We start from the raw sequence: 21,079 nt of genomic DNA on the forward strand, positions 1-21,079 counted from the left end.
TTCTTTTTTTAACCTTCTTAAATTATCTATATCTAAGGCTAACATTTTGTCATGAATATTTTTGGTAAAGGTCACGGACAAGTCATGAGCAATAAAGAAAAATTCACAGAAGCCCATGACCTGTCCCTGACTTTTACTAAAAATATCCATGATAAAATAGGAAGGGGCTGGGCAGCTGCAGGGTGGCTGGGAGCCCCGGGGCCTCCCACTACCCATGGGAGATCAGAACTCCAGGAGCCCCCTCCACCTCTGGCTCGGAGCTGCAAGCTCCCCCTGCCTCCTCCCAGGCAGCTGAGAACTGTGGGAATCCCCCTGTCACTGTCGCAGTGGGGAGATGCAGGTTCCCCCTGCCCCCACCCCTGCAGCGGCCAGGGGCTGAGGGGTTTCTCCTGCCCCTCTCACGCAGAGTTGGGGAGCTGTGGGTTGTGATGGGTTGCCCCCCTTCAAGGTGCCACCTGACGCACTGAGATACTGCTGAGCCTCCCTGTTCTGCCAGCCTGGGCCCCCTTTAACCTCTCTTACTGAGCCAGGCACTTAAGCCTCCTCTAGTACACACACAGGCAGGGCCACACCCAGCTGAAGAAAGACGCAGACACTGAGATCAGCTCTGGGAAAACTCAATTTAAGGGATTTGCTCCAAAATTCAGGTGCCCAACTCCCTTGAAGTGTAGACCCAAAGGTATATTGTCTTGCACTGTATAGAAAAATCTGCACAGTGCAAACTCATCAAAATTCATCCTCTCCCCCAATGTGAAGAGAGATATGCACAACTTCTTCCCCCCTCTCCCAGTTAGAAATTGCACAAAGTGGGTTCAATAATAAACAAAACACATTTATTAACTATAAAAGGCAGATTTTAAGTGATTATAAGAGGTAGCAAACAGAACAAAGCAGATTACTAAGCAAATAAAACAAAACACGCAAACTAAGCTTGATTCATTAAATAAACAGGTTACAAAATGTAATTTCTCACCCTACATGTTGAATTAGGCAGGATGTAGAGTTGCTGTAACTCAGAGTTCCAGTAATTTCTTCTTATAAACTGGATCCAAGTCTCAGTCTGGACTCACCCCTGACTTTCCCTTCAGGTTAATTCCTTTGTCCCTTCAGGTTCTTTCAGAAGTCCTTCTTCTTGGGTAGACAATGGAGGAGAGTCCCTATCAACCCCCTCCCCAGCTCTTAAAAATGATTTACCTAAGGCAGGAATCCTTTGTTTGATCCCCATGCCCCTATAGTGGAAAAGTACCAGTAGTGTCCAAGGTGGTATTTTGTATCAGATGACAGGACCACCTGACCTGGTAGTGTCAGAGCTAGGAGGACACCTCTCAGGAAGGAGAGATTAGTATCTTCACAGTCTTGTTGTCTCTGCTGATGGGCCAGCAGCCCTGTCTGACTTTTTGTACCTGAAGGGCTTGTTGTGGGTGTTACCCAAAGTAGCATCATTTGAAATATAGATACATGGTTAATATTCCTAGCTTCAGATACAGAAATAATACACGCATAAAAATTGGATAATCTCATTCAGTAAACCGTAACCTTTCCAATGATATCTTACATGAGCTATCTTGTGTGAAGTATATGTTAGTCATGCCATATTCATATCATAACCATATTTCTATGAAGAATATGGGATATAGCATCACACAGGGGTCCCCCTGCCACCATCGTGGTGGAGAGCTGAGGGATCCCCCTGCCCTCCCACCGCGGCCAGGGAGCTACGGGGATCCCCCTGCCACCACTGAGGCTGAGAAGCTGTGGGGATCCCCCTGCTGCCCATGGTGGCAGGGACCTGCAGAATACCCCCCTGCCTATGGCAGCTGGAAGCTGCAGGGAACCCCCACTGCCTGAGGCAACTCAGAGCTTGGGGGTTCGCTGCCTCAGGTGGCGGGGGTACCTCACAGCTCCCTACCATTGCAGGAGGCGGCAGGACCTTGCAGCTCCCAGCTGCCAGGGCTGAAGTCACAGAGTTCTTTGGAAGTCAGGGATTCCATAACTTCTGTCACCTCTGTGACAAAATCATAGCCTTATCTATATCCTTCTTGAACTGTGGACACTAGTATTGCAGCAACAGTGGCACCATTGCCAAATACAAAAGTAAAATAACCTCTATACTCCTATTCAAGATTCTCCTGTTTATGCATCCAAGATTAACATTAGCCCTTTTAGCCTCAGCATTGCAGTGTGAGCTTATGTTCAGCTAACTATCCATCATGTCCCCTAATCGTTTTCAGATTCATAGCTTCCCAGGATAGAGTCTCCCATCTTGTAAGTATGACCCACATTCTTTTTTCCTAGATGTATACATTTACATTTAGCCTATCACAATTCATATTGTTTGCTTGTGCCTAGCTTACCAAGCAATCCAGATTGCTTTAAAAATTCAGCCCATCATGTATCATGTATTCAGCCCATAGGACTGAATTTGTACCAGTGAGCCATTGCCAGGAGAGGCATTGACTTCAGTGGGACAGCTCAGGTTATTAAAGATACACATATGCTTAAATAATTTTGTTGATTGGGGACTAGGATTTTAGATCATAAAGCTCTTGATCTGATGTAGGGGTGAAAGAAATCAATATTGGCCACTGCCGCTGTTTGATTATCCAAAAGTTGCTGCAAATTGAACCAGAACCCCAAATTGTGGACTTTCAACACAAATTTTGGACACACTCCCTCAATTAGAGGAGCATTCAGCAACTCCTTGACTTTCTTACCACAACCCACTGTCATCATCTCATTCTTCTCAGGACTGAGCTATCCCACTGTCTGATGTGGCTCACAACCATAAGTGCCTACTCAGGACAGAAGGTCAAAAACAGGGCAGGCACCCCACCCTCATGGTGAACTCTATAATTAGATTTCACCAAGCTAGTAACAAATATAAACTCCTGGATCAAAATAACAGTCTTACCATGGAGTCACATGCCAGAGAAAACTGGATTTAGTGATAAATGGTCACTTACTCCAAAAATCACACCACATTCAGGTAGCTTCCAGTCCCAGAAGAGAGTCACTTACCCCAAGTCAATCACTACCCTAGGTCTTACACCAAAGACAATAGGTTAAAGCAAGCAAACCTATACACACAAATGAGTTACCATCTAAATCCTAAGAGTGACAGAGTTGTAGTGATCTGTCAGTTCAAAGTATCTTTCAGGTAGGACCCAGGAGGCAGCCCCTGGAGATCTCTGGCTTTTGTTTGGTGTCTCTACACAGTCAGAGTCCAAACATGAATAAATGGAAAAATTTCCTGTGACTTTCCTGTATTTCCTTCATTCAGTTTCCAAGTCCACACAGGGCAAGCTTCCTTACATGTAGCATTTCCAAGGTGTGATAGGGCCATGAACAAACCCTGTGTATTGTGATGTTCCTTGATGGCCCCTCTGATTTTGATAGTCCCTCTGGATAGGTAAGGGCACGAGTCCTAGGCCTGGATTCACAAGTTCAGAGCAAGCATTTTCAAAGTTATAAAGCAATGTTTTATTACATGTTTTCTTATAGCATGGAATAATGACATTACATGTGAGATTAATGCAGGCAGCAATTAACAAGCATTTCATAGAGTCTAAACAGTAAATACATTCTAAGACTAATACCTATTTTGAGCAAAACTAACATGCATCTTTCACATTTTCAACATCTTTCACATTTGGCTGACAGTGGTTAAACAACTTGTATTTCCACACTGCTTTTTATAAATATTTAAATACTAAGTTATAAACCAAAGAGCATTTTTTCTCCACTGCGCAGTTTTCAGCAAGATTAGTTTTCTCTGGAATTTGCATTACTAAAATCCTACTGATATTAGTTCAGAAGCCACCATCCAGTCAGGCGACAAATGATACAGTATTTGCCCTGAGTATTCTACTAAACAACTTGGGGACTTTAATGCACCTCAGAATAGACATTTCACATGCCCTTTCCAAGGGCCGTCAAAGGAAACATTTATTACTAAGGAAGAGGGCAAGGAGGTTCGAAGTGAAAATACTATTTTGGAAAAATATTGCAGAACATGGGGAATTGGCTATGCAGCTTACATTAACATCAATAGTAGTTAAATCCCACCCAATGTACTGAAAATTTCCTTTTTAGTGTGAGATGAAAATGTTTTGGGTGTAACGCTCAGATATGAATATCCCCAACACAGTCAGCCTCATTTCTACCAATATGATTTACACTGTGTGAGCACCGCCAATATAAGCTTCTCTATATAGGGTTCCCCCATGCAAGTAAGTATTTAGGGACATTTAAAAACTCAGATTGGCTGAAAAGTCTCTAAGTATTCATTTGTCATGAAAAGACAACGATGATTTTACTCCGCCTTACGTCCCCAACCATCGATGTGATCGTGTGTAACAAACAATGCGCCAACATCCCTGCCTCGGATGAGAATAAATGTGTGATCCATTAGGTCATCATCTGTTTATTTTTAAAAGTCCCTAAGTGTAACAGACCATAATGGTATCTCTCTACTGTCGGTGCCCACGTGCTTCTAGGAGCCATTTGCTTTTCTGCTTTTAATGAGAATGTGAAATAGGCAAAACCACAGGAAATTAAAGGAATTTGGAAGTGAACAACTGTATCAGACATATGTAAGCAGGTGGCACCCCCCACCTTGCAGCTCATGGAGTGTGTGTGTGAGAGAGAGAAAGAAAGAGAGAGGGAGAGAGTTTTATGGTTGTTATTATTTTAGGGAAACTCAGGCAGAGGGAACGTTTGGACCATGACCGGTGTGAATAGTTCAGATTTTTCCCTAAATAACAATAAACCTCTGCCTAGTCTTCTCCAGGTTTGGCTGTTCCAAAGGTTCCTTCCTGCAGTTCCTCTCTCTCTGGATCGCTAGCTCTGTCTGTCGCAGGGCATGGCTGCAATCGCAGATGGAGCGCGCCGGGAGGCAGCCGCAGGGAAAGCGCTGCTGTGTGTAGCGAGTCACCAGAAAGTGTGCTTTGTTTGTAACTTTTCATCTCTCTTCTGCTCTTACTAGAAATCACTTAATCCTATGTTCTTTGTTAATAAACTTATTTTTTGGTTTTGCTACAGACCATATCAGTGCTGCCTATTAAAGGGATGTGTGAGTCCTCAGCTAAATGAACAGGTTGTTGGTGTGTACTGTCTCTTTAAAGGAGCAGTGAACTTAGTAAGGCTCTGTGAGTGCGACAGTCAGAAGGACTGGTTTTCAGAAAACTCAAGACTGGGAAGGTGCTGGTGCTAACCCGCCAGGAGTAACCAGGCTAGTGAATGCCAGGGTGTGGCTATTGTGCTATAAGAAGGCTGATGGCGTCAGGCTCTGAACCAAAGCTGCACAGCACAGAGGCACCCAAGGTAGCAGAGCAAGTGGTAACACAACCCCCAATTTGTCACCATGCTCTCGACGGAGAAACTCTGTGAGACGCAGAGGATGTCAGGAGAGATGAATGTTGATCCTCAGTCCTAAAAGGAGGGGGCTGGAATAAGCAAAGGCCTGCTCAAACTAGAAGGAAAAGGGAAAGCTAAGTTTAGAATGAGTTTAAGTTTTGATTTTTTTAACCTGTATCTCTCTGCATGTTACATTTCTATAAATGTATCATATCTATTTTTTAATATGCTGTGTTGAGCAACTGCATTTCATATTGGTCACAAGCTCCCAGAGAGTATGACTGGACCTAAATCCAGTTGGGCCAGCTGAGGGAAATATGATTGGTGACATGAGGTGTTATAGCCTAGTGATCCAGTCTAACGTGGTATGAACCATGGATTGCAACACTGGGAAAAGTGCAGACAGAGTCCTGTTACTTGGAAAGAATGCTCATGAAGAGACAGAAGGAATCATAGGTGCATCTTACTCCTGAACCATAATATTTGGGTCCTGTGTTCTCTGCAGTTTCCCTGTTATTCATTTCAGAATTTCAGTTTTTTCTGTATGTGCTATTAAATTTTTGATCCCTGCAATACCAAAGCCACACATACAGTGTAGATTTAAATTTCTGATTTGATAACTAGAGCTGTCTAGTTGACTTAGGAAACACTTAAACAAGTATCCAAAAAAGAGGCACCCTTATAAGTTTGAAAATGATTGACTTACACATTATATATGCAGTCTATATTTGTTAAACTTTCAAGTTTATTTTATCACCTTCCTACATTTATGATACAAATGAAATGAAACTGCAGATGAAAATGCAAATCCTGTCTAGATTGCTGTTGCTGAATCATAGTGACCAGAACAGAAATAGGAAAGAAAAACAAGCTGGAGGGAGGTACAGCAGTCACACAGAGCAATTGTACTATAACATAGAAAAACAAGGCCTTGATAAATTTGCCTTTGATGCTCAGACAAATCTAGCAGCCTCCCTGAATTCCAAGATCATAAATAATAAAAATGAAAAATATCCTTTTGAAATAGTAGACTTTCTTTACTTTTCCCAATCTCCTCTCACAAACAGTGTTAACCTGGTGGAGTGACAAAGGATAGCATAATACTTCTGCTTGCGTCTCCCTGTGAGTGCCTGCAATCAGGATGACCCATTGTTTTTATTACAATAACTGACATTAAGATGACATGGTACAAAATATTGACAGATCAGCATCTCCTTAGGACATGACCTGAATGTGTCAACACAAAATATCTGATACTTGCGTTTACATAGGGCAGTTGCAATTAATGGGTGTTTGTTTGAGTGAAGGCTGAATTTGGGCCTCAGAATTTGACCAGTTGTATCTTCCAAACCAAAGGATTCCTAAGCACTGTACAAACTGAGAGACAATGATTATTTCATTCATTTTGAAAGTGCAGCCACTTCAGAAGTGAAACAAGGCAATTGTTTAATAGCATACAACAACAAATCAGCTTAGGACAGAAAGTGAAGAATCACAAATTCAGGAGCATTTTAGTTAGTTGGCATTTAATTGCCCCTCTTGGAATTTGGCCAGCACACTGGAATTAATGTTCATACTTTTGCAAAAATAGCACTAAATCTTTTATTATTGCAAGGGGTCAAGACCTTGGTTTTGCACTGATACAAAAGACAGTCTCTCTACAACAGCATAGTGCCTATAAAATTGTGCTGGGACAGGTTTCAGAGTAGCAGCCATGTTAGTCTGTATCCACAAAAAGAAAAGGAGTACTTGTGGCACCTTAGCGACTAACACATTTATTTGAGCATAAGCTTTCGTGGGCTAAAAGCCAATTCATCAGATGCATGCAATGGAAAATACAGTAGAAAGATATATATATATATACACAGAGAACATGACATTGATTCAGTACTTATTTAGAGACAAGAATGTATCAACATCACTTCCTGCAGTACCTAAATATTTATTAGCAGTTTCCCATTCAAGCACTGAGCTAACTCATAAGAATGTCAGGACATAAGAATGGCCATACTGGGTCAGACCAATGGTCCATCTATCCCAGTATCCTATCTTCTGATGGTGGCCAGTGCCAGATGCTTCAAAGGGAATGAACAGAACAGGGCATTTATTAAGTGATCCATCCCGTTTTCCATCCCCAGCTTCTGGCAGTCAGCTGTTTAGGGACACCTGGATCATGGGGATGCATCCCTGACCATCTAGGCTAATAGCCATGAGTTTATTTAAATCTCTTTTGAACCCAGTTATAGATCTGGCCTTCAGAACATTCCCTGGTAATGAATTCTGCAGGTTGACTCTGTGTTGTGTGAAGAAGTACTTCCTTACGTTTGTTTTAAACCTTCTGCTTATTAATTTCACTGGGTGACCCCCTGGTTCTTGTGTTATGCGAAGGGGTAAATAACACTTCCCTGTTCAGCCCTATTTAGCTTGTGAATTTTGAAAGGAGTACAGCATATGGGTGGTGTGGTTGTATATAAATATATTTTAGTGAAAAGCAATCCAGTGCTATTCATAAAGCAACATTATGGAATTAAGTTGTCTGGGTGTGGTGTATGCAAGAACAATTGATGCCACTAATGTATGTCTTTCTTTCAGTTAGATAGAAGATATACTTTCCTTGCTATTATTCACATATCAGAAGTCTTCAAGTATTCTAACTAACACTAGGCTCCCAAAATGAATTTAAATGCACATTTCCTAAAACAATTAGTAAAATCACATGTACTCGGCAGGGATATCAGGCCCCAGCACCTCTCCCTAACTCCATACCACATGGATAGAGGAGACACAAAGCAGGACCTGCCAGAAATAGAGCCAGCCACTGGGAGCTGCAGGGACAATAGTCAATTACAGCAACAGAATAATGACCCAGCTGGAGCCCCTTGCCCTACACCCTGTGACATCAGTGACATCAGTAAAGGGCTTTTACCATTCAAACTCTAGGCATTATTTTCTCTCTGCAAATTGGTTGTTTGTTCCAACCACCTCTTGCCATTCTACCTCTCTCCCTCTCTCTCTCCCCTCTGCAAGGTTCACTCTCTCTGTCTTCCATGCTCTTCTCCTTTCTCTTCTCTCTGTATCTCCCATTCTTTCTCTCCCTCAATATCCCTCTTTTGTTTCCTTGTTTTGCCTCCCCCGGCTCCTATTACCCACTCTTGAATTCAGTGGGAATTTTTCCATGGGCTTTGGACCAGCCCCTTAGTCCTATTACTGCTGCATCTTTGATAACCACCTAAATTCCCTTTTTCCTCAATTTCCCCACGATCAAGAAACTTGTCCATGCCTTGAGCAATCCTAACGTGGTTAGTGTAGCTTTCCCCTTTGGCCTCCCCATTTCTCAGCTATCTCCCTCCCCAACCCATATCTGCAATCTAACTAAACCACGACTGTTAAAGTCATACTCCTCGCCAGCCACTCTGTCACAACCTCAGTCTTTGAGTCATATCACATTAAAACTCCTCACCTCACTTTACATAATCTTTCTCCATTTACTGCTCTCATTTCCCATTCCTTAACTTCTCTCAATTCCTCTTGCAAGTCAAATTCTGCTGTCAGTTATACCTGGAGTAATTCCAACAATTCCAATATCTAGTTTATTAAGAGGCCCAGAATGTCTTTACTGTACTTCTTTAACAACACTGAGCACATTGTCAGCATTTAAATAAATAATGATAGCCATGCATCTGAAATTTTAGGAGGGCTTTGTGAGTTTGTACATTATTTTCGATGGGAAAGACACATGCTTTCACATCATTTGACTGCTTTCTTACAAATGTCAGGATGTCCTTGATATAAAAGGACATCTTATATTGTCTGGCTAAGAGGATATGTGCTAAGTTTTTGGTTGATTTATCCATTCTAACCACCCTGCATCATTAAATGGACAAAGCTCTTGTACACGAAATTTCCCAACCCTCCAGAATTGATTGTACATGGCAATCTTTTGAAATATAATTTGAACCCATATTTGAGGAAATAAATCTTTTCTTTTAAAAGTGCTGCTGTTTTAAGAGCACTGAAGATACCATCGAAAAGGGGATGAATAGGATTTGAGCAGAGCAAGTCAAACTAATGTAAGTTATTTCCCCCCACCACAGGCTTTATCGCTGTATAGCTATTAACAATCACGCCACAGTAGTTTTCACAATAAAGTCTCAGGTTTGGAAAGAAGCAGTGACATTCATTTTATTTTTAAAGACCATTTTTTATTTCCCAGGTGTGATGGGGGAATATGAGCCGAAAATTGAGGTCCATTTTCCTTACACAGTTACAGCTGCTAAGGGAACTACCGTTAAGATGGAGTGCTTTGCGCTGGGCAAGTAAGTACATATTCTTCCATAATTAGACACCATTGTTTATTAAAATGTGACACATCTAATTTTTGGTTCAGTTATTTTGCAGGGTTTCATTTTCACAGAAACTCCTTGGTGCATATACCAAGTTTTTATAAGACAGCTAAGTGGGAATTGACTAAGTAACCAATTATGAATTCCCTACCTAGCCATTCCTACAGACAATAATATATACAAGTTTAAAATGTGCTGGTTCAACATATAAAGTAGTTTTTTTTAAATGAAAAGAAAAAAATTGTCATCTGTATTCTATTTACCACACATTTTTCCTCTGCTACTTTTCTCTGCTTGCTAGCACAAATCAGAATATATAATTCCAGTGGTGTTTGTTGTTGTTTATTTGTTTTGTGTTGATTTTCCCCTGCAAAATCTCTTAATTGAAAAGAAAACAAGATTATTGTGTAGTTACCTGTTCCAACCTGGGACATAGATTCTAAATAGAAACAATAAAATAATGTTCCAAAAATATATGAGCCCAGGATTACTTTTGCATCCTCTAAACTAATAGTATCATCTACTTCCCTGTAAAACCGCTAATTCATGGTGACGTCAGTCATCTTAGTTATAACCGACCCGCTAGCACTGCCAAAGTTCTGGGTTTCGTATCTCACCTTGGCTAGAATTTTGTATGCAGGTGAGTAGACTGGTTAATGAGGAAATGAGGGTATTTAGTTTTTAAACATAACAAGACTTTGCAGTTTTATAGCTCCTTTAATCAAGAATAAAATTACCTCAGGGTACTTTTTTGATGATACAGGATGAGGTTCATAATGTTATTAAGGGGAATGCAGTTTTTGCCAGAAGTAAAGTGAGGCTGGGATAGTATATGATCAGACAGAGCAGAAAAGCACTGTATGACTCGGAGAAAGCATCTTCTCTCTCTCTCTGGATAGTGACATAAGCAGCTAGAGATGGATAGATATGGCAAAATGTTTGATAATTACGCACTGTGATAAACTCACTGTGTGTGTGTGTGCGCGTACTTACGTTCATGCATGTGTGCACCACTGGCTTCTACTGAATCGAATCAGAACTGCTTATCTGTGCGTTACAGCCTTTTTGCTCCAGGTAGCATCACAGAAGAGACAATTCTCAGTTGTAATGAATGTCTAGATAATTCTTTATTCAGGCTGCTGAATGTCGGCTCTCCTTTCTGGCTTTCTAATTCATAAATCGTTTAATCAGATAGGGTGTCCTTTACGCCTGGCTAGGATTCAGCAATAATGAAAGGATTGCTAAATATACTACACTGTACACTCCTACAGCTAAACCAAGATTCTCCTGTAGCTCCACTGGTAGGGCCTTAGCTTTTGGAATACAGTAGAACCTCAGAGTTACGAACATCTTGGGAATGGAGGTTTTTTGCAGCTCTGAAATGTTCGTAACTCTGAACAAAATGTTACGGTTGTTCTTTCAAAAGTTTACAACTGAATGTTGACTTAATACAGCTTTGAAACTTTACTATGCAGAAAAAAACTGCTGCTTTTTAGCCACCTTAATGTAAATGAAAAAAAAGCACAGAAATAGTTTCCTTACCTTGTCAAATCTTTTTACTTTTAACTTTCCCTTTTTTTTTAGTAGTTTACATTTAACACAGTACTATACTGCATTTGCTTTTTTTATTTTTTGTCTCTGCTGCTACCTGATTGCATACTTCCGATTCTACTGTACAATTATTATCCCATCTGATTCTATAAAGTTCTGAGCAGCCATCTTGTACCGCATAGCAATCATAAAATCCTAAGTGGCCATATTTGCTGAAGTGAGGTATTGAAATTATACTAACATTTTTGAAGGAAACCAACATCTTTCAGATTTTGAATATATAATAGGGTTATCCAAGCCAAACCACAGCATATATACATGTTGATCTGGGAAGAATTTGGGCAATATATTTGTCTGGATTGCAGTACTAGCTGCACCTCTGTCCCCTTTGTGGTCTCTCTAAGTGGATCCCCTCAGGTTTCAGGCCTTGTGCTTCTCCCCCTCCTGGGGTGGAATTCCTCAGTTCTCCCACTCTTGGACTAGACCCTGGGCTACAGTACCCTGTGCATCAACCCTGCTTACCCAGCAAATACACTTGGGTTCAGCATCTATGGTTCTTACCTTTGGCAGTCTGTGATCAGTGGTATGCATAGTGACCAGACAGTCTTCCTAAAACAAAAGTATTATTTTCTTTACCACGGCAAAAACAAAACATTTAGCAAAAAAGGGTTTTAAAACAACGAACTGTCTACACTCATGTCTTACCTAAGGCGTACCATCCCCTGATCACTTAGGCAGGCCTAATTTCCTTCAGGCCCCCAGTGTGTGTCTCGGTCAACAACTGCCTCCCTCTCACTTGAGAGAGTCCCTTTTTAACTGCCAGAGTCCTTTTCATCTTGTGTTCCAGGGTGTTTTCATGTCCAGCATTGTCTCTTAATAACCCTAAAGTATTTATCAAGCGGTGGTTTATCTTGAGACACTGTACTCCTTCTCCTTGTTTTTCCTCTGACAACCCCCCTATTTCTAAACCAACATATTCATACAGTAAATATCCTGATAACATCTAATATTCATGAATTATTACAGAGCAGCTCCAATTCTATTGCAGTTTAGAAATATCTCCATTCATACCCATATTTCAGAGCAAGGTGTTGCATTTTGTTTTCTTTTCAGTAACTTTGTCAAATTTGTGCATAGTTACTCATCACAATACTTCACACTTTGGATAGATTGTCTTTTTAGAGCATTGTACACACCTTGATAAACTAAGCATTTACATTGGAATTGGTATCAGCTGGTTTGAGAAATCTTACCAAGCTGGAAAACTATTTTTCTGTTTTGTTTTGCTTAATCCTAGAGTAGGAAAGATATCTCATGGAGTGTCTTTCAGCTGGGATCTGTGTTCAACATGGGCCTAATTCTGTTGGTGCTGTGCAGCCTCCACTACCATTGAAATCAATTATATTCAATGGATGTTGAAGGTGTTGATAAGTTTAGCCTCCATATAGGTGAAAACAATGGTTTGGAGAGCAAATACTTTGGGATGAAGTATGCAGGGTAAGTAATTTGTTATATGTTTTACGCGATGGGCCTCAAGCAAGAGGGTGATCGGGTAGGGGAGTGGGGGATGCAACAGCTCTAGTGAGATTTCCTGAAACATTGAGACAGATGAGGAAGTATGCTGCTCTCCAGAGACCTGGTGGCTCCAGGTATTCTTGCATCTGCGGTACTAACTACCTTTCTGCTGTGTTGATAGTTGGCAACCAGACTCCTGTAGTCTCTTGGCTACCTTAGAAACAATAACCATTATGTATTTTTTGAAAAATTATTGCTGGAACCAAAATGTAGTTGCTGACTATCTCTGAGTCAATTGTCATCTTCTCAGCAAAGAGGATGCATACAAAGTGTAGTCTCTGACAATAGACACTGACAAAGAAGAAAAGCTTCTCTGAATACCTTTCATCCTGAATCCCAAGATTTAATAACTTCTCTCAAACAAGTCAGTGGGTGTTCAGGTAACCAGAAATAAGGCTGACAGCAGATGCTTTAATTACTCCACGTCCAAGTTGACATTTGGGGTTAACCTGTAACAACAACAAAAACCCTGCACCATCAAGCAGTTTAAGATTATCTAATAAATCACCCCCATCTGCTAATACAGTACTGTAAGGGGCAGATCTTTTTATTGTGCACATTCCTTATCGTGCTTTCCCAGCCATTAGCACACAATCAGATCAGTTGTGCTGAGACTGCTTTCGACCAGATATAGTATTATTACATGAATGACATTTCGGGCCTCATCTGACACCTGTAGGCAGAGGTGGGAGGTAAAAAGGCATCACATTGTCTATTCCTTTCCATTTCTCCTATTTCTTATTCCTGGTAGTTTCAGCAAATCTTTTCTTGTTGCACTCCATTGAATGCTCATTAGGGAACTGAGGCTGTAAGTAATTTTCTTCTGCTTTTTTGGCATTTTTAGTGCAAATACAGAAACACTGGTTACTACCAGTCCCTAAACCAGTGTGCTCCTGTTTTTCCTCATGCTTTAGCTTAGCTGTCTCAAATAGTTGCTCTTCTGTTGCATTGTAACTGTGAGAATGACAAATATTCCTGAGAGATTTCCTGCGGTAGGCAATTGGCAAGTATTCCTGAAAGCCTGGTCTTTAGTTACAGAATAATGATTTATTAATAGTGTTTATTTGGAACTGCCAGTCACTAAGGGCTGTTGGAATTTTTTAAAAAATGGAGTGGTGTTGCATTTATCAATCAAACTAAAATCAAATTACTTAATTGCTTGATTGACAGAAGGTCTCAGGAAAGGATTTAGTCCCTGGGCCAAGCAGTCAATAGGGGAAACTGCAGTGGGGACCTGGGACATGAGTATCAATGCCAGTTACTGGTGGCCTTTCCTATAGTGAGGAATTATCCTATATGAGTACAAGAGAGAAATGACTCAACGTTTCCTGTTATTATTAATAATTTCTATTGTGTTGTGCCTAGAAGCTCTAATCACGGACCAGGACATCATTGTGCTAGGCCAGGGATTGGCAACCTGCAGCTCCCGAGCTTCATGCGGCTCTTTGGCTGCCTCTTGTGGGCAGCTGTTTTTTGAGGGGGTGCAAGGTGCAGGCCTTACCTGGGAGGTGCTTACCACAGGCGGCTCCCGGCCAGCAGCTCAGCAGTGCTCTGGCCCCACGTCGCTCCCGGAAGCGGCTGGCTGCTGGTATGTCTCTGTGTGCCCTTCGGGGGGAGGAGGGCAGCGGGTCTCCCTGCGCTGCCCGCACCTGCAAGCAGCACCCCCGCAGCTCCCATTGGCTGGTTCCTGGCTAATGGGAGCTGTGAGGACGGTGCTGGGGGCTGGGGCAGCGCACGGAGCTGCCTCCTCCCTGTCAGGGGCATGCAGAGATGTGCCAGCAGCCAGCCTCTTCTGGGACTGGCGTGGGACCAGGGCAGGCAGGCAGACTGTTGTAAGCTCTTCCCGGCCAGAGCCTGAACCCCCCACACCCCAACCCCCTGCCCCAGGTCAGAACCCCCTCCTGCATCTAAACTCCCTACTTGACCCCCAACCCCTTCCTGTACCCCAATCCCCTGACCCAGCCCAGAGCCCCCTCCTGTTTATATTCAAATTCAAGTGGCAGAAGTTGCATTACAAGTATTGGTAAGTAGTAATAACTTTAATATGTTCAATTATTATTAGTTGATAAATTCTAATTCTATAAGTAGCTTTGTGTGTGATGCGGCTCTCGAAATATTTTGGTCAAAGACAAAAACCAAAAGAACCCTGTTCTTCTTTGAAAGGTTGCTGACCCCTGTGCTAGGCACTGTACAAACAGAACCAAAGGCAGTCCCTGTCCTAAAGAGCTAAAAATCTATCTAAGATGACAGATGACAGGTGGATACAATAGTCAGGAAAAAAGATTTTCATCTACCTGCTGCATGTTAATGAATATATTTTGCTTTAGTGTGTTTTTTCAACTTCTGCTGAGAATGATTCCCTTTTGTGAAACAAGTTGCATTTATTGCATGCATGACATCACATCTCCTTTACAGGACACCTTTGTGTTGTGATTACCTCCACATTTAATGAAAATACATCTGGTCCCTGATGTTTCTATAGTTATGTCATTTTAATTCTTCACTTCAGTTCTTTCACTGCTCTTTACACAATAGCTGATCAAAATTATCTGCTTGAAAAGGTTTTTTTCTGACTAACTATGGCCTTAAAAGAGAAAAAAATCCAGAACTTTTCACACACAAATTTTTCAACATCTGCCACATTTTCAATTTTATTCACTAGTTACCATAACATTTTTGCTATATTTTTATAATTGATATGTGTGACGGGTTCGGTCACAGAGACTTCCTTGGGACTGTCACACGACGTGCTGAAATTACCTCTGAGCCCATTTTCCCTACCAGCTTGGGACTCCAGAACTATGACTTGTTGAGCCAGACACACTAGCCTGCTGCAACCCAGAACCAGGGTCTGGTCCATGCCCCCAAAGTTGCCGACTTAACGGAAAACATCTCAGCATGTTACTTGTCTCCACCCAGGCATCCAGTTCCCAGTGGGATCCAAACCCCAAATAAATCCATTTTACTCTGTATAATGCTTATACAGGGTAAATTCATAAACTGTCCGCCCTCTATAACACTGATAGAGAGATATGCACAGCTGTTTGTTCCCCCAGGTATTAATCACTTACTTTGGGTTTATTAATAAACAAAAGTGATTTTATTAAGTATAAAAAGTAGGATTTAAATGGTTTCAAGTAATAACAGACAGAACAAAGTAAGTCACAAAGCAAAATAAAACAAAACACGCAAGTCTAAGCCTAATACATTAAGAAACTGATTACAGGTAATATCTCACCCTCAAAGATGTTCCAATAAGCTTCTTTTACAGAGTATATCCCTTCCTAGTCTGGGCCCAATTCCTTCCCCTGGTACAGTCTTTGTTCGATTAAGCAGACATCTCAGGTGGAAAGCAGGGTTTTTCCCCTTTGTCCTGCTCCACCCACTTTTATAGCTTTGGCACGAGGCGGGAATGTTTTGTCTCTCTTCTAAATGGAAAAGTACCAGATTTAAGATGGATTTCATTATCAGGTGACATGGCCACATGTCATAGAATCATAGAAGGTTAGGGTTGGAAGGGACCTCAGGAGGTCATCTACTTCAACCCCCTGCTTGAAGCAGGACCAATCCCCAATTTTTGCCCCAGATCCCTAAATGGCCCCCTCGAGGATTGAACTCACAACCCTGGGTTTAGCAGGCCAATGCTCAAACCACTGAACTATCCCTCGCCCCATGTCACTGTAAGACCCCTAGTCTCCATTCTTCCTGGGTTGGTCCACACATACACAGAAAGGTTGCAGGTAAATAAACCATTTACAACCAATTGTCCTAGTCAACAGGAGCCATAAAGATTGTAAACCACCGTTAATGGCCCACACGCTGCATAATTACAATAGGACCTCGGAGTTATACTTCATATTTTTAGCTTCAGATGCAAGAATGATGCATGTATAGGAATAGGTGGAATATATTCAGTAGGTTATAACCTTTATGATACCTTACAAGAGACCTTTTGCATAAAGCATATTCCAGTTACATCATATTCACACTCATAAGCATATTTCCATAAAACATATAGAGTGCAAAGTCACGATATGTTAATTAAAATCATGTTCAAAATTGTTATTGAACATTTTCATTTGCTTAAAACACAAACATTAATAAAAAAATGGGTCCAATTCAAGCTTTGAAAAAGGAACACTTTGAAATTTCTGTAAAACAGAGTTATTGTTTTTCAACCAGAACTAAGTTTACACTTCCTTTTAGGAAGCACAGTTTTCATACCCTGCATAAATATAAATATCTATTGTTGTGATCAAAGTCAAGTCAATTTCTGGCACTAACCTTGCTTTTACCCGGTTATCACTTATAGTACAATAATCCGATCTGTCCCTCCCTCTCTCTAACTAGTCCATCTGTTGACTATTTAAATTGACATGAATTAATTTTATTATGTAGATCTGCAACACAATGGTCAATGGTTTTATTTTGTGCTTGGTTTGTTGTAAAGAAAATGTACCTTTCCCAAGTGACAGATTTGTGTATGGATCTCAGAATTCGTGACATTTTTGAATGGCTCTGTCTTTCCGTTCACAGTCTTCACAGAATTACTCTGGTCCTGCCACTTATAGTAGGATTTCATCTTCTACATTTTTTCTTCAGTAGCATTGGCTTACAGGAATATTTCAAATTAACAAGTTCCTCTAGTTCTTTGCCCTCATACTTTTTCAAACTGAAGGACTCGGTTGGACTTTATTTTATTCCATTTTTATCAAAGATTTTATTGGATATCACATAGTAGGAGTGTAACAACCAGATGTGCTGGCCTTTATATCCTAGCCCTAGACACATGATCTGGATGAAGATTACATGAAGAGGGCTTCCAGTGGCTGCTGTCACAGAGAGCATCCCCATGTTTGGCATTTTCTGACGTTGTAGTATATCTATTTTGTAAATGTGAGTTCAGTGCTATGATTTTAACACAGGGCTTGAAAGTAGTAGATAGAAGAAGTGAGTTTTTAGAAAGTGCCTTGAGGAGAGCAAGGTTGATGGCACAAATATTGACAGAGAACTAGGTTTACCCAAGCTGATATATACAAAGAAATAAGTTACACCCTTCTATATAGAATCATAGAATCACAGGATTGGAAGGGACCTCAAGAGGTCATCTATTCCAGTCCCCTGCACTCATGGCAAGACTAAGTATCATCTAGACCATCTAGGTGTTTGTCTAACCTACTCTTAAAAATCTCCAATGACGGAGATTCCACAACCTCCCTAGGCAATTTATTCCAATGCTTAACCACCCTGACAGTTAGGAAGTTTTTCCTAATATCCAACTTAAACCCTCCTTGCTACAGTTTAAGCCCACTACTTCTTGTCCTATCCTCAGAGGTTAAGGAGAACAGCTTTTTTCCCTCCTCCTTGTAACAACCATTTATGTACTTGAAAACTGCTAGGATGTCCCCTCTCGGTTTTCTCTTTTTCAGACTAAACAAACCCAGTTTTTTTTCAATCTTCCCTCATGGGTCATGTTTTCTAGACCTTTAATCATTTTTGTTGCTCTTCTCTGGACTGTCTCCAGTTTGTCCACATCTTTCCTGAAATATGGTGCCCAGAACTGGACACAATACTCCAGTTGAGGCCTAATCAGCGCAGAGTAGACCAGAAGAATTACTTCCAGTGTCTTGCTTATAACACTCCTGCTAATACATCCCAGAATGATGTTTGCTTTTTTTTGCAACGGTATTACACTGTTGACTCATATTTATCTTGTGGTTTAATATGACCGCCAGATCCCTTTCTGCAGTACTCCTTCCGAGGCAGTCATTTCCCATTTTGTATGTGTGCAACTGCTTGTTCCTTCCTAAGTGGAGTACTTTGCATTTGTCCATATTGAATTTCATCCTGTTTACTTCAGACCATTTCTCCAGTTTGTCCAGATCATTTAGAATTTTAATCCTATCCTCCAAAGCACTTGCAACCCCTCCCAGCTTGATATCATCTGCAAACTTTATAAGTGTACTCTCTATGCCATTATCTAAATCATTGATGAAGAGTGCAGGACTCTTCTCTTGACCTCTCGAGGTCCCTTCCAGTTCTATGATTCTATGATATGGAACAGAACTGGATCCAGAACTGATCCCTGTGGGACCCCACTCATTATACCCTTCCAGCATGACTGTGAACCACTGATAACTACTCTCTGGGAATGGTTTTCCATCCAGTTATGCACCCACCTTATAGTAGCTCCACATTGGTTGCATTTCCGTAGTTTGTTTATGAGAAGGTCATGTGAGACAGTATCAAAAGCTTTACTAAAGTATACTGCTTCCCCCCTATCCACAAGGCGTGTTACCCTGTCAAAGAAAGCTATCAGATTGGTTTGACATGATTTGTTCTTGACATATCCATGCTAACTGTTACTTATCACCTTATTATCTTCTAGATGTTTGCAAATTGATGGCTTGATTATTTGCTTCATTATCTTTCCAGGTGCAGAAGTTAAGCTGACTGGTCTGTGATTCCCTCGGTTGTCCTTATTTCCCTTTTTATAGAGTGGCCCTTTATTTGCCCTTTTCCAGGCTTCTGGAACTTTCCCGTCTTCCATGACTTTTCAAAGATAATCACTAATGGGTCAGATATCTCCCCAGTCAGCTCCTTGGATGCATTTCATCAGGCCCTGGTGACTTGAAGACATTTAACTTGTCTTAGTAATTTTTAACTTGTTCTTTCCCTATTTTAGCCTCTGATCCTACCTCATTTTCACTTACATTCACTATGTTAGATTCCAATCACCACCAACCTTCTTGGTGAAAACAGAAACAAAGAAGTCATTAAGCACCTCTGCCATTTCCACATTTTCTGTTATTGTTTCCCATCCCCATTGAAGAATATTTCTTGTTACCCTTTATGTCTCTAGCTAGTTAGATCTCATTTCTAATTTTGCCCCTACATATTTGTGTTATTTGGTTATATTCATCCTTTGTAATTTGACCTAGTTTCCACTTTTTGTAGGACTCCTTTTTTATTTTTAGATCATTGAAGATCTCCTGGTTAAGCCAGGGTGGTCTCTTGCCATAATTCCTCTCTTTCCTACGCAGTGGGGTAGTTTGCTCTTTTGCCCTTAATAATGTCTCTTTGAAAAACTGCCAACTGTCTTCAATTGTTTTTCCCCTTAGACTTGCTTCCCATGGGATCTTACCTATCAGCTCACTGAGTTTGCTAAAGTCTGCCTTCTTGAAATCCATTGTCTTTATTTTGCTGTTCTCCCTCCTACCATTCCTTAGAATCATGGACTCTACCATTTCTATCACTTCCACCCAAGCTGCCTTCTGCTTTCAAAGTATCAACCAGTTCCTCCCTATCTGTCAAAATCAAATCTAGAACAGCCTCTCCCTGAGTAGCTTTCTCCACTTTTTTAAATAAAAATTGTCTCCACTACATTTCATGAACTTGCTGGATAGTCTGTGCCCTGCTGTGTTATTTTCCCAACAGATGTCTGAGTAGTTGAAGTCCCCCATCACCACCAAGACCTGTTCTTTGGATGATTTTACTTGTTTTAAAAAAACCTCATCCACCTCTTCTTGGTTAGGGGATCTGTAGTAGACCCCTACCATGAGCATGGACCCTGTCCCCCTTAGGGAGAAGTGTGTCAAAGAAGTACAAGTGGCAGTGCTATCTGCCTTCACTCATAGTTCTTTCTGCAGGGGAGCAAAGTGAATTGACTGCTCTGTTTCCAGTTCCAAAGATCGCCACTATCCCCCTTCTCCTGCATGCTTGATATGCTGAAAAGTGAAGCACCTACTCACCATCTATGAGCCACAGACTCCAATCTAAATTCTAAATGTTAGGTGATATGGCTCTGCGGTGATTTGAAACCTTTACAACACAGGTGGGTTTTTTTAATTGTGATTATTCATAGCCTCCCCCAATCCATATAATTAGAGATATGCAAAGCTTTTCCAGACAGTTTGGGAAGCAAGATTGTCATTTGCATATGCTCTCAAAGATGCACAAGTAACCCTTGATGCAATCCCCTTCCCTGTAGCATGGGCGTTGTTTATCACAGCTGGTTGATTCCTGGGGAGGATTACTTGCAGGAGGCGGGTTTTTATTTTGTAAGTCTGGCATTTTGAGCTTGCGCTCCCTCTCTCCATGCTTTCAGTCATCCAAATCCAACAGTCTCTGATCTGCAGCTCCTTTTGCTGCCTGTTTCTCTGCACCTGCTGCCTGCTCTCTCTTGTAGGCATTCTTCTCGTTCTTTTTCCATTTTCATCATCTCCAGTCTGGCCCACACCAGCTGAATGACTGCC

General features: G+C 41.2%; 1 protein-coding gene across 2 annotated transcripts in view; it reads left to right on the top strand.

The window, feature by feature from the left end:
* The window catches only part of CNTN5 (contactin 5), a 969,593-nt gene that overhangs the window by 752,099 nt on the left and 196,415 nt on the right, over positions 1 to 21,079 (top strand). For both annotated transcript variants that reach the window (XM_073337877.2, XM_073337885.2), the window contains exon 9: positions 9,569 to 9,671. In XM_073337877.2, coding sequence (XP_073193978.1) covers positions 9,569 to 9,671 — 103 coding nt within the window. The remainder of the gene's footprint in view (positions 1 to 9,568; positions 9,672 to 21,079) is intronic.

The sequence above is a fragment of the Lepidochelys kempii genome, chromosome 1, assembly GCF_965140285.1.
Source record: "Lepidochelys kempii isolate rLepKem1 chromosome 1, rLepKem1.hap1, whole genome shotgun sequence".
Lineage (NCBI taxonomy): Eukaryota > Metazoa > Chordata > Testudines > Cheloniidae > Lepidochelys > Lepidochelys kempii.